The sequence below is a fragment of the Cebidichthys violaceus genome, unplaced genomic scaffold (assembly GCF_023349555.1).
Source record: "Cebidichthys violaceus isolate CVI_PGR_0920_01 unplaced genomic scaffold, fCebVio1.0.p SCAF_19, whole genome shotgun sequence".
Lineage (NCBI taxonomy): Eukaryota > Metazoa > Chordata > Actinopteri > Perciformes > Stichaeidae > Cebidichthys > Cebidichthys violaceus.
In genome coordinates this window covers 3,038,543-3,051,888 of record NW_027176361.1, presented here as the reverse complement: position 1 = coordinate 3,051,888, position 13,346 = coordinate 3,038,543, and the positions used below count along the sequence as shown (strand labels likewise).

The following is a 13,346-nucleotide window of genomic DNA, read 5'->3' as shown; positions in this document are numbered from 1 at the left end:
CTTAAAGCAGGAATTCTGTTATGTGGGGAGGTCGGTGAGGGGGAGGAACTAATGATAATAATAATTATAATACATTTTATTTGTATATCGCTTTAAAAAAAATACTCAAAAACACTTGACATGGTTAAAATAGAAGTAATTTACAATATAAGCAAAATAGAACAACACAAAAACAAACATAACTGACTTTACAGGTTAATGATGGTTCACTGGAAAGTAGGACACTGTGGGCGGAGCTGCGTATTCGGAAAAGGGTATTTAACAGCGTGGACAAAGTGAAGGGGACACAGCTGAAATGTCTTTCTACCAGTTTCTGTGTGCTTCAACCGTGATGATCATCCTCTTATCCGGAGGTAAGAAACTTTTCTTTACAATATTACTGTTTTTTTGGTTGATAAAGGGGTGAAGGAGTACAAGACTATCATGCTTCTTAACCCAAGTTGAAGTGAGAGTCTTTAATTTGTTATTAAGTTAGTGCTCATCGTTCACCGGAGGTATTTGACAAGGAATGGCAAAATTTGTATTTCTTCATTAAGATTTTTTATTTATTTATTTTTTTTTTATTTGGGGTGATTTTATGCCTTTATTTTATTTATATATTCTTTTAAGTTATAGTATAGAAAGAGACATGAAAGGTGGGGAAGGAGAGTAGGGGAATGTCATGCTGTAAACTGAGGACATGTTGTATGTGCTTTAACCAATCGGCTGTCGGGTCAGATTTTTTGAAATGGTGATTTCTTCCTACAATAGTTCATTTTAGTTTTTTGTTCACAAATGCGCATCATCATCAGCTTCACCCTGAAGAGGTTTGTTTAACTTATTTCTTTCTGTGTTTTACATTTCAGGATGTTGTTCACAGCTGCCAGGTAAGCATCTAAGAGCAACATTACAAGTTCTTCAACTTTCATGGCTTTCAGCTATTCAGCCGACTCTTTACTCCATATTTTACTCTCTTTTGTTCTCCTCTCTCTGTCAGTATGTGGCCGGGCTGCAAGAAACACCAGAATTGTGGGAGGTCAAGATGCGCCTCCAGGAAGTTGGCCCTGGTTGGTCAGTTTGAACAGTAATGGAAAAGACTTCTGTGCAGGGTCTCTAATTCACAATCAGTGGGTTCTGACAGCTGCTCACTGTCTAACTGGGTGAGTAATGACTGATGTGAGTTTTCTCATGTAAACTTTAATAGTTTGTAAGCTTTTGTTATTAGATGCAACCACAGCATAAGCCTAAAAACATGTTAAACATTACCTCACTTATACTTCAGGGACAGCACGCTTTAATATATGTGATGGAAATACTGCAGGTTATTTTAACTAAGTAACAACTAACAATAATAACGAAAAACTAAATCATGCACATGCAGACCAGCAGTGCTGCTGAAGAACAAACACTTCCTGATTTGTAAAACTCAGACGGTAGTCTGGATGCTGAAGGCAAAACATTTACTAAAATGTGTTCTTTTACTTCTTTGTCTTCTAGAAGTGACCTCCTTACCACAACAGTTAATCTGGGCAGACAAAGTCAGTCAGGTCCAAACTTTAACGAAGTGTCAACGAGTCTTGAAAGGATCATTTGCCATCCTTCATACAACCGCCAGACCAACGACAACGACATATGTCTGCTGAAGCTGTCGGCCCCGGTGGATTTTACCGACTACATACAACCGGTCTGCTTAGCCTCGGCAGGCAGCACGTTCCACACCGGGGTCAGCAGCTATGTCGCTGGTTTTGGTGACACTCAAGCTGGTAAGATCACAGATTGTACACTTTTATCACAAAATGATGCATACTGTTTTGTTTTGTCTTTGTTTGAATCTTACCTTTTGAAATATTTGAATAGATTCATCTTCCAGAGCAGACATCCTGCAGGAAGTCAAAGTGCCAATCGTTGGAAACAATGAGTGCAAATGCAGCTATCCTTCAATCACAGATAACATGATCTGTGCTGGGTTCAGCGAAGGAGGCAGGGATGCGTGTCAGGTGAACACCACTTTCTGTTTCCTCTCTCTTCCGGTTGTTGTGCTAAGCTATGCTAAATACGTCATAGAGCTATTCATTGATTGAACAGACAGAGATGAAGGAGGTCAGACTTTAACAGTTACCAAACAGCATGAAGGGTTTCATGCTTCAGAAAGGCGAGTGCTTTAGAGACTAGAAGATGCCTGATCCTGTTCCAACAACTGTCAATTTCTGTCCACAGGGAGACTCAGGGGCACCACTGGTGACCAAAAAGGGTTTCATGTGGATCCAGAGTGGAATTGTGAGTTTTGGCAATGGCTGTGCCAAACCTATGACTCCTGGAGGCCACACCCGTGTGTCCCAGTACCAGGAATGGATCACCAAAATTACTGACAGCAGCGAACCAGGCTTTGTTACCTACAGCTCCTCGGGAGTGGACAGCGACTTAAATATTACCTGTTCAACTATACAACCCAACAGTGCCACTATCACAAATACTACCACCCCATCAATCCACACTATATCCAGAACCCCCACAACAAAAACAACCCCACCTACCACCACAACCAGCAAATGGACCCCTGAAAAGCCTATTGAAAGTGTCTTTGACAGCGGTGACAATGTGGTCCATTTCTGCCACTTCACCTACCTCAGTCTTCTAGTTAGTTCCCTCTATGTGCTGGTTTTATAATGAGCCTTCTTTCAATGTAATGAGAGTAAAACTACTAGAACTGACAGGCTCTGATTATCAACAACAGAACAAACTATTTTAATTAATTAAAAATGTGTCCTTTTGCACCTGTAACCACACCCAACAGTGATGTCACAATGTTCTGGAGAACACCTTTACATCACTGCAGCAAGGTGAGAAGTGAAAACACAAGATCAGCAAAAAATAAACTAACTTTTTAAGGGGGTGTTGTATTTCTATTCAAATTTCTATTGCATGGTATTACAAAGTTAATAATTTTGTGTGTGTGGTTTTTAGGTTTGTACTGCAAATGTTCACAATAAATTAAGGCTGGTCTGGTTTTGGTAGCTTGCATGCTAACAGAGGATTACAACATGCAGCAGTAGGAGAGCAGTCAACTCACTGCATCTTCTGCCAAATGTGTGCGCATCATTGCATAATTGTAAAACTTTAATAAATAGCATGGATGGGTGGATCTGCAATGGATCTTATTATTACCAGCCACAGGCATTGTTTTCACCTTATGAGTGTTTGTGTGTCATTATGGCAAAATGGGTTCCTTGACACACTTACTGTGCCGGGAACTACCACAGAGGTGGTTAGCATACTTTACCAGGTCAGTCTGTTGACAGATTGTGTGACCGACGCTCGCATCATTTCCAGATGCAGTCACGGAACCTTACAAATGTGTAGTTGAGATCACAATGAAGGTGGAGTTCGAAGATGGGCGTGTTCCGAGCAAGAGGAGCAAAGGGGCCCATCACGAAGAGACAAAGACAACTAAAGTCCCCTGTATATGACAACTTTAATGTCACATTTTTTAAAACTACATCCTTTAACTGGGAACTTTCTTTGTTCGAATTAAAACACTACCCTGGACAAACTCCACCGTCTTAAACACAAGGTGCACTGCTCTGAGCCGCGCTTTACTTTGAAGTCTGCAGGGGCAGCAGCTGTTTGGCAACCGCAGAGTGGGTTACTGTCAATCATGGTGCAAGCACGGGGTGATGAAAATAGCTAGGGCTATAAGATATCTGAGGAAAAACAAACTTCGACAGCGGAGAGAAAGGAAGTCGTGACGAGGCGTTTTTTTCTGCTCCTCGGAATTGAACTCTTTCAAACACAGATCATACGGTTTGTTTCTCGTACAAAGCAAACAAGAGTCACCTCAAAACCAGAAGTCAAAATACTATGCTTGAAAGAAAGAGGGTGGCTGACAGTGGCTCTAGTCAAAATTTAGGTTACGGAAAATTACGACCTACCACTGAAGTGACTGGTCAAATCCCAAATAGTCCAGTAATTCCAGATAGAAAAATTTATTGTTGAGTTTGGCTTGACAGGGTGGACACAAATACCTTTGTTTTAGTGTTTATAAGTAGGTGTGTGCGTGGTTTCTGAACTAGAGAGAACAAACAAAGGAAAACCATTAAACCATTGTAAAGAACGGCATGGTATCCATCAATATGCTTAGCATGGCCACAAGGTGGAACCATGAGGCCACAATTGGACAGTTGAGTCCTGATTAACTTGTAGTCTTTAGAGAAGATTTGGTGTGTCCTTTCAAGTCTTGATTGGACCAGACTGTTCTTTGAATTCCGTAAACAATTAACTAGAGAGAAGTTTGGCGCCTTGGTAAACCGGTATTCTTGCACATTAAGGTGCCGGACAGACGTGTACTAGTGAACTTGTAGTATTTAAAAAAGATTTGGTGTATCCTTTCAAGTTGAACCAAGTCTTGATTGGACCAGATTGTTTTGAAGATACCTTAAACAACTAACTAGAGAAAATGGGTAAAAGTCAAAAGTAAGTCTGAGCCTGAGCAGCCTGATGCCAAGCTCTTACCTCCAATAAGAAAATAAATGTGTTACAAAGATAATCAGACTGACAAACAATTGGAAGAATGGATAAAATTGGGGTTCCCAGTGATGAAAAAATTAAGGTTTTAGAAAGTCAGTCAACTAGAAAAGGTAAAAATTTGAAATTTTTGGTTGGCTCAGGGGGCATACCAATTAGTGAGCCATACACAAAGCCCTTGTCCTGTACATTAGACGGCATCACAGTTGTTAGGGAGAGATTTGATGTGTGTATTTGGAATAATCCTCACATCGGGCCCTGGTGAGCAGACAAGAATCATATAAACAATCGATGAAATGTGACCCAACAGATCTGTTGTACATCTACGAGTGGTCTTTATTACCATCTGTAAGTTCTTTCAGTTGTTTCAGAGGGCGTGTCTGCATGCATCATTGGCACGGGGCCCAGGAATGGTATGGAAGAACATGTCTGACTGGCAGTATAGGCAGACTGAACTCATTGACTTCAGTCCCACAGAGGATCCTAATAAACCTGATAAGGGTGATGTATGAAACATGTATGAAACATGGCTGAGCTGTCTGTGGTGCCCTCCTCTTTATGGTCTGCGCACAAATATGACGTAGGACTGGTGAAGGGTGCAACATCTCTGGTGGTTCACCCAAAATCTGATTTCCGTCCACACATGAAGCAATATCCACTCAAACGAGAGGCTATTGAAGGCTGGTGTAGTAGTCAAATTTGATGATTCACACCAATTTTTCCAATAAAGAAAATTCGAGAACCGACTGAGTGGCGATTTGTCCAAGATTTACAAGCGGTTCATGCTTCGGTGCACCCGCGAGCACCTCACGTTTCTAATCCACACACACACACACACCATTATGTCACTCATCCCTCCAGACGCAACACATTTTTCCGTCGTTGACTTGGCCGATGCATTTTTTTGCACAAAGACTTCTCATTTAAAGGAAGAAGCTCTACCTGGACCCGGTGTCCTCAGGGATATTCAGAAAGCCCTGGTGTACTTAACAGTGCCTTGAGAGACAATCTGGCTAATTTACACTTACCAAATGGTTCTGCCTTGTTACAATATGTTGATGACATCATGATTTGCAGTCCCACAGAAGCATGCAAATTTGATATTAATCAAAATGATTTCATCGTCTGACTTAAATGTATTTGGCCTAGAAACATCAAACTCATTTACATCTGGAAGTTGTATTGTTGTCACCTGACGGTTCAGATAGGCAGATGGGACGTTAAGCTGTATGAAGTGGCTGTTTTATTTTGATGCCAATACTTTTGCACTTTACATTTTCAAAGAGTTACTGAAGTAGGCTGTAAGATCTGAGTACTTCTTCCACCATTGAATAATGTGACATAGCCATGAAAATGAACACATATGAAGTCGTTAGCTTCATTCATTAATTAAACAAATATTCATCCAATGTATTTGAAGTTCCCAATGCCAAGTAGAGAGAAAAATAAATGTAGAACTTGTGTGGGAAATTCCACTTTTACTTATTATTACAGTAACTGACAAACACGGCAAACATGTTTGACTTGATGCTTTATGTCATGGCCTCATGCGTGGCTTCTTAAAGCAGGAATTCTGTTATGTGGGGAGGTCGGTGAGGGGGAGGAACTAATGATAATAATAATTATAATAATACATTTTATTTGTATAGCGCTTTAAAAAAAATACTCAAAGACATTTGACATGGTAACAACAGAAACAATAGAAGTAATTTACAATATAAGCAAAATAGATAACAGTAAGGAACAACACAAAAACAAACATAACTGACTTTACAGGTTAATGATGGTTTACTGGAAAGTAGGACACTGTGGGCGGAGCTGCGTATTCGGAAAAGGGTATTTAACGGCGTGGACAAAGTGAAGGGGACACAGCTGAAATGTCTTTCTACCAGTTTCTGTGTGCTTCAACCGTGATGATCATCCTCTTATCCGGAGGTAAGAAACTTTTCTTTACAATATTACTCTTTTTTTTGGTTGATAAAGGGGTGAAGGAGTACAAGACTATCATGCTTCTTAACCCAAGTTGAAGTGAGAGTCTTTAAAAGGTGTAAATTTAGTCAGATATCTCCATCTGGTTACTCCTGAAACCATTTCAATATGAAGACATGACACCACCGAGTCCCTCTGGAGTTCAACAATGTTCTTTAACAAGGGTCCTCTTTACCGGGTCAAAATAAGAGAACTTATAGGCTGACCTTTCATTTGTTTCCTTCCAATTACAGAACAAATATTTAATCTACTAAAATAAGCCAAATAAAGGATTTTATAATGTAATCAAAAAGCTTGAGGGCATGTAAAAGCTAATCAATTCAAGTCACTAAAGTGGCGGTAGAGTGGTTATAATCAAACCCTTGCTGTCTTTTACGTTTCTCTATTTTAAACTATGATTAATTAACGAGAGCAATTAACACAAGTTGGTAATGTGGTAATGTTCAGTAGAGTGAAGAACCAAATAATACCGAATCAGATTTTCACACCATCTTCTAACAGCCATTGTTTCATAACCTTATGGGTCAATAAAACAGGGCCTTTCAACACTAGCACTATGTAGAACGTGCACAGTACTATGAACAAGTTATAGGAATATTACATTGTGGTAATAGTCACACTTACCATAAAATCATAAAAATAACTGAGGTTTACTAATCAAACATTAAGACATTAAAATAAGAAGTGGATGCTGGTTTGAATGTAGTGTAGCGGTTGCATTTTAGTTCCAACAAGACGTTAATTTTGGCAATATTACAGAATCAAACACAACAACACATAACCAACAACAGGCTCCCGACAATGCCAGAGCAAAGAAACAAACTGTTTCACTAGCTGTTGCAGAGTAGGGGACTGTCATGCTGTAAACTCAGGGCATTTGCGCCCATGTTGTATGTGCTTTAACCAATCGGCTGTTGGGTCAGATTTTTACAAAACGTTTTTGAAATGGCGATTTCTGCCTACGGTAGTCTCTTTTAAGTTTGTGTTCACAAATGCGCATCATCATGTGCTTCACCCTGAAGAGGTTTGCTTAACTTATTTCTTTGTGTTTTACATTTCAGGATGTCATTCACAGCTGCCAGGTAAGCATCCAAGAGCAACATTACAAGTTCTTCAACTTTCACAATTTGTCAGCTATTCAGGCGACTCGTTGCGTAATACTCCATGTTTAACCTGTCCGTTAAAGAAGACGCTTCTTGCAGTAGCCAGTGCTTGTAACCCAACACAAACTATTACACTACCATCAAGAACTGAATGAAATGGGTGGGTCGTCACATCAAGCAAACCCTAACATAATAAATAATGGTACTTTCCTAACCATAGATTGCCAATTACTTCAATAATTACTTCATGAGTAAAGTTGATAATCTCAGAAAGAACTTGATACCCACTGATGACTCCTCATGCACACTAATTGAGAATTATATGATGAAGGACAACAACTGCCAATTTGATTATGTGCAGGTTACTTTCCCTGACACAGAGAATGTTGTCATCTCTGCCAACTGATATACTGGCTGGTATAGACCATCTAGATGGTAAACTGTTACGATTTGCTTCTGATCACGTATCTATTCCAATATGTCACATCTTCAACAAATGCTTAATGTACGGTGTATACCCAAAGGTCTGGAACGTGGCGAATGTGATTCCAATACCAAAAAGGACAAGAAATCAGCCTTCACATGTACGAATAGCCATCCAATTAGTATACTCCCCATTTTGAGCAAACTTTTAGAGAAAATTGTTTTCAAACAAACTCATTACCAGTTCCCAGCATGCATACAGACAGAGTAATTCAACAGCAACTGCCCTTGCCCAGCTAACTGATGACTGGCCGATACAGATGGACAATAAGAAAATGGTCGGCACAGTGTTGCTTGACTTCAGTGCCGCATTTGATATAATAGACCATGATATTATGATTACTAAACTTAAAAGTTATGGATTCAGCATTATGGCGCTCTCTTGGATGGTCAGTTATCTTTCTGAGAGATCGCAGAGAGTATTTTATAATGGTAGCTTATCAGACTGCGGATACGTTAGCTGTGGGGTTCCACAAGGAAGTTGCTTAGGCCCCTTACTCTTTTCTATTTTTACAAATGATCTCCCTTTGTCAATTAACAATGCCAAAATGGTAATGTATGCAGATGACACAACACTGTATGGCACTGCTTCAAACAAACAGGAACTTGCAACCATTCTGAATCAGGATCTAGAGAGGGTGTCTGATTGGGTGAAAGTGAACAAACTAGCCCTGAACATTTCTAAAACTAAAAGTATTGTTTGGCTCAAGGAATATGCTTAATGGGGACCAACAGCTTCACCTGTCAATGTCAGGTTCGGCAATAGAACAGGTGAAGAAGACTAAACTGCTGGGTGTAGTGTTGGACGAACAGTTGTCAGTGGTCTGAGCACATTGACGGCATTGTCACTGGGAAGGGGCATAGCTATGACTAGAAAGTGCTTTGCTTATTAAAAACTATTGTTTGTCAGGTGTTACAGTCCTTGGTCTTTACTGTCCATTCATATGGTCAGCAGCAGCAGCTAAGAAGGACTTAAACTACAACTGGTTCAAAACCGAGCTGCCAGATTAGCACTCCAGTGTTCATTGAGAACTAATACAGCATATATGCATCCTCGCCTGTCATGGTTCTCAGTGGAAATTAAACTCCACTATAGCCTTCTCGCATTCTTCAGAAACATAGTATTTAATCAGACACCTGAATATTTCTTCAATCTGTTACAATACACATGTAACAGACATAACCATCACACAAGGAATGCTAGCTTAGGTCACTTGATACCTCCAACCCCAAGAACAAATCTCCTCAAACATACAGTTATTTTTTGAGCAATTACGGCTTGGAACTTACTACCTCATCATATAACTCATACAGGTAACAATCTGTCATTTAAAAAACAATTAAAGGCTCACCTCAGGCCACTACCCACTTGACGTTTTCCCATTGCTTTTGTAGTCTTCTGATCCTTCTGTACTATTGTTAACTGTTTGTTTCACGTCATGTTTTGCACGTTTTTTATGTATTACGTTTTGTCCTTTCTGTGGATTACATTACATTACATTACAGTCATTTAGCAGACGGTTTTATCCAAAGCAACTTACAATAAGTGCATTCAACATTGCTAATCAAAAGAACTACTAGTCACCAGAAGTCATAAGTACATTTCCTTTTCCAAACAAGCATCTAAGAGCATGAAGCAGAGCATAGCTCAGAGCCAAAGTACAGTGCAGAAACAAGAAAAACAGTTAGTGCTATAAGTAGTACGAATACAATAAGTGCAACAAGCTAGTATGAATACAATAAGTGCTAAGTGGAAGGCTAGCACTGGATCCCAGAAAGATTAGCGGCCGCTAAGGCGTCAGGTAATGGGGATCCAGTTAATAAACTAAACTGTTTGACTCTCTTTTGTTCTCCTCTCTCTGTCAGTATGTGGCCGGGCTGCAAAAAACACCAGAATTGTAGGAGGTCAAGATGCGTCTGCAGGAAGTTGGCCCTGGTTGGTCAGTTTGAACAGTGAGGATATAGCCTTCTGTGCAGGGTCCCTAATTCACAATCAGTGGGTGCTGACAGCTGCTCACTGTCTAACTGAGTGAGTAATAACTGTTGCGAGTTTTCTCACGTAAACTTTGTTCATAGTTTGTAAGCTTTTGTTATACAGCATGAGCCTAGAAACATGTTAAACATTACCTCACTTATACTTAATTTATATATCAGGGACAGCACGCTTTAATATATGTGAAGTAAATACAGCAGGTTACTTTAACTTGCACATGCAGACCAGCAGTGTTGCTGAAGAACAAACATGTTCTCATTTGTAAAACTCAGACGGTAGTCTGGATGCTTAAGGCAAAACATTTACTAAAATGTGTTCTTTTACTTCATTGTCTTCTAGAAGTGACCTCCTTACCACAACAGTTAATCTGGGCAGACAAAGCCAGTCAGGTCCAAACTTTAACGAAGTGTCTCGGGGACTTGAAAGGATCATTTGCCATCCTTCATATGACTTCTTTAGCGAAGAGAACGACATATGTCTGCTGAAGCTGTCGGCCCCGGTGAATTTTACCGACTACATACAACCGGTCTGCTTAGCCTCGGCAGGCAGCACGTTCCACACCGGGGTCAGCAGCTGGGTCGCTGGTTTTGGTGACACTCAAGCTGGTAAGATCACAGACTGTACACTTTTATCACAAAATGATACATACTGTTGTGTTTTGTCTCTGTTTGCATGCCAATTTGAATCTTACCTTTTGAAATATCTGAATAGATTCATTTTCCGGAGCCGACATCCTGCAGGAAGTGAAAGTACCAATCGTTGGAAACAATGAGTGCAAATGCGCCTATCCTTCAATCACAGATAACATGATCTGTGCTGGGTTCAGAGAGGGAGGGAAGGATGCGTGTCAGGTGAACACCACTTTTTGTCTTTTTATTATGTAATGCCTTTTTGAGGGATTTATTTTACAGGGAGACGATAGAAAGCAGGGTAAGCTACAGAATAGCATTCTGGGAAATATGTACTTTGTCTTCCAATTTCAGTAGCAGAGCAGATTTTATATCTGTCTATATCGTTTCCTCTCTCTTCCGGTCGTTGTGCTAAGCTATGCTAAATACGTCATAGCGCTATTCATTGATTGAACAGACAGAGATGAAGGAGGTCAGACTTTAACAGTTACCAAACAGCATGAAGGGTTTCATGCTTCAGAAAGGCGAGTGCTTCAGAGACTAGAAGATACCTGAACCTGTTCCAACAACTGTCAATTTATTTCCACAGGGAGACTCAGGGGCACCACTGGTGACCAAAAAGGGTTTCATGTGGATCCAGAGTGGAATTGTGAGTTTTGGCAACGGCTGTGCCAAACCTATGACTCCTGGAGGCTACACCCGTGTGTCCCAGTACCAGGAATGGATCACCAAAATTACTGACAGCAGCGAACCAGGCTTCGTTACCTACAGCTCCTCGGGAGTGGACAGCGACTTAAATATTACCTGTTCAACTATACAACCCACCACTATCACAACTACTACCACCTCATCAATCCACACTACCACCATGATTCCCACTACTGCCACGATTCCCACTACCAAATGGTCCACTGAAGAGCCTAAGTATACTGACAGTGTCTTTGACAGCGGTGACAATGTGGTCCATTTCTGCCACTTCACCTACCTCAGTCTTCTAGTTAGTTCCCTCTATGTGCTGGTTTTATAATGAGCCTTCTTTCAATGTAATGAGAGTAAAACTACTAGAACTGAAAGGCTCTGATTATCAACAACAGAACAAACTATTTTTAATGAATTAGAAATGTCTCCTGTTGCACCTGTAACCACACCCAACAGTGATGTCACAATGTTCTGGAGTACACCTTTACAAAAAAATTAACTAAACTTTTTAAGGGGGTGTTGTGTTTCTCTTTTCTTTCTATTGTATGCTATGACAAAGTTAATACTTTTAGGAACTTGCAGATGATTGGATTGATGTTAAGTTTGTCAAAGTTTGTGAAACGTATTGTCTTGCACGTTTTTCAGAATTTGGTTCTAAAATCATGAAATAAAAATGGTATGTCGAGTTACTTTTGCTGTTTGCCATATGTAACAAATACAGAAGGCATATAAAACATGCATATTACCCGATACTTATGAGCTGGTGCTTTCCTCATTTCTTCACATCTCTGCCCAACAGACCAACACAACAACTTTCTTTGTCCCACTTTCTTGTGTGTGTGGTTTTTAGGTTTGTACCACAAATGTGAACAATAAATTAAGGCTGGTCTGGTTTTGGTAGCTTGCATGCTAACAGAGGATTACAACATGCAGCAGTAGGAGAGCCATCAACTCACTACATCTTCTGCCAAGTTGGTGCGCATCATTGCATAATTGTAAACCTTTAATAAATAGCAGGGATGGGTGGATCTGCAGTGCACAATATGATTACCAGCCGCAGGTATTGTTGCTGTGACATAATCCACCTGTAACACATTGCAAGCAGGTAATCGGAAAGGCATTTTGAAGGCTATGACATAAGCTTAACCACAATGAATGTTCTAGTCCAACTAGTTTTTCTTGTGCATCTGCTTACCTGCCATGTGTCCATTTTCTCACGCAGAGACAAGTTTAAACTAATTTAGAACTGAGATTATATATATATATATATATATATATATATATATATATATATATATTTTGCTGGATATGTACATGTGCATGACAGCTTTTGTGTGTGCAGTATGCAAATAATGAGACAAAACAATTGATGTACACTGTCTGATGCTGAGCATCATAAACCACCAAACAGAATTCAGTGTGTATTTATGCAAATAACCAGATAAAAGCCGAGTATAACTAATTGGTTTATTTTGCAGTATTAATTGCAAATAATGGCCAGCGATGGCATTTGCACTTGTGTGTTTTTCTAATTTTGCTCTTAGCGTCCTATTACGTAACGGTGCCGCGTGTTCACTGGGAGTTGCAATGTAGAATTATTTGTTTTAAATGGGCAGTGAGTCATTTGGCACGACACGATAAAGTAAACGCCACGTGATGGCAGAAGTAGGGCATCGCGTCTACCACATGACAATGGGATCAGAGTAGCGGTTTGGCTGACAAATGACAAAGTCGCCATTTGAAAAATATGGAACCTAGAATGAAAAATGTATTGGTCGGCCTGGGTATGTGCTGACTTTTCCATTGAACAACTTAAAACAAAAAGGAAATAAGAACATAAAAGGTATGACAGCCAGTCATAAATCACTCACCCAATGGTCTAAGTGACTTCATTCAAAGAGGAAGTGGCACAACGGACTGGAAATCTCACAAAAAATAATTCTACAATTC

At 40.0% G+C, this 13,346-nt stretch overlaps 1 protein-coding gene across 1 annotated transcript; it reads left to right on the top strand.

Moving 5' to 3' along the window:
• The first annotated feature begins 295 nt into the window (after positions 1-295).
• Positions 296-11,724, top strand: LOC137874815 (transmembrane protease serine 9-like). Its single transcript, XM_068713784.1, has 14 exons — positions 296-353; positions 846-866; positions 977-1,130; positions 1,465-1,742; positions 1,837-1,976; positions 2,197-2,637; positions 2,816-2,819; positions 3,310-3,438; positions 6,364-6,435; positions 7,551-7,571; positions 9,942-10,104; positions 10,411-10,673; positions 10,780-10,919; positions 11,287-11,724. The coding sequence occupies exons 1-14, from the start codon at positions 296-298 to the stop codon at positions 11,722-11,724; spliced, it is 2,322 nt and encodes a 773-aa protein (XP_068569885.1).
• Positions 11,725-13,346: the final 1,622 nt, after the last annotated feature.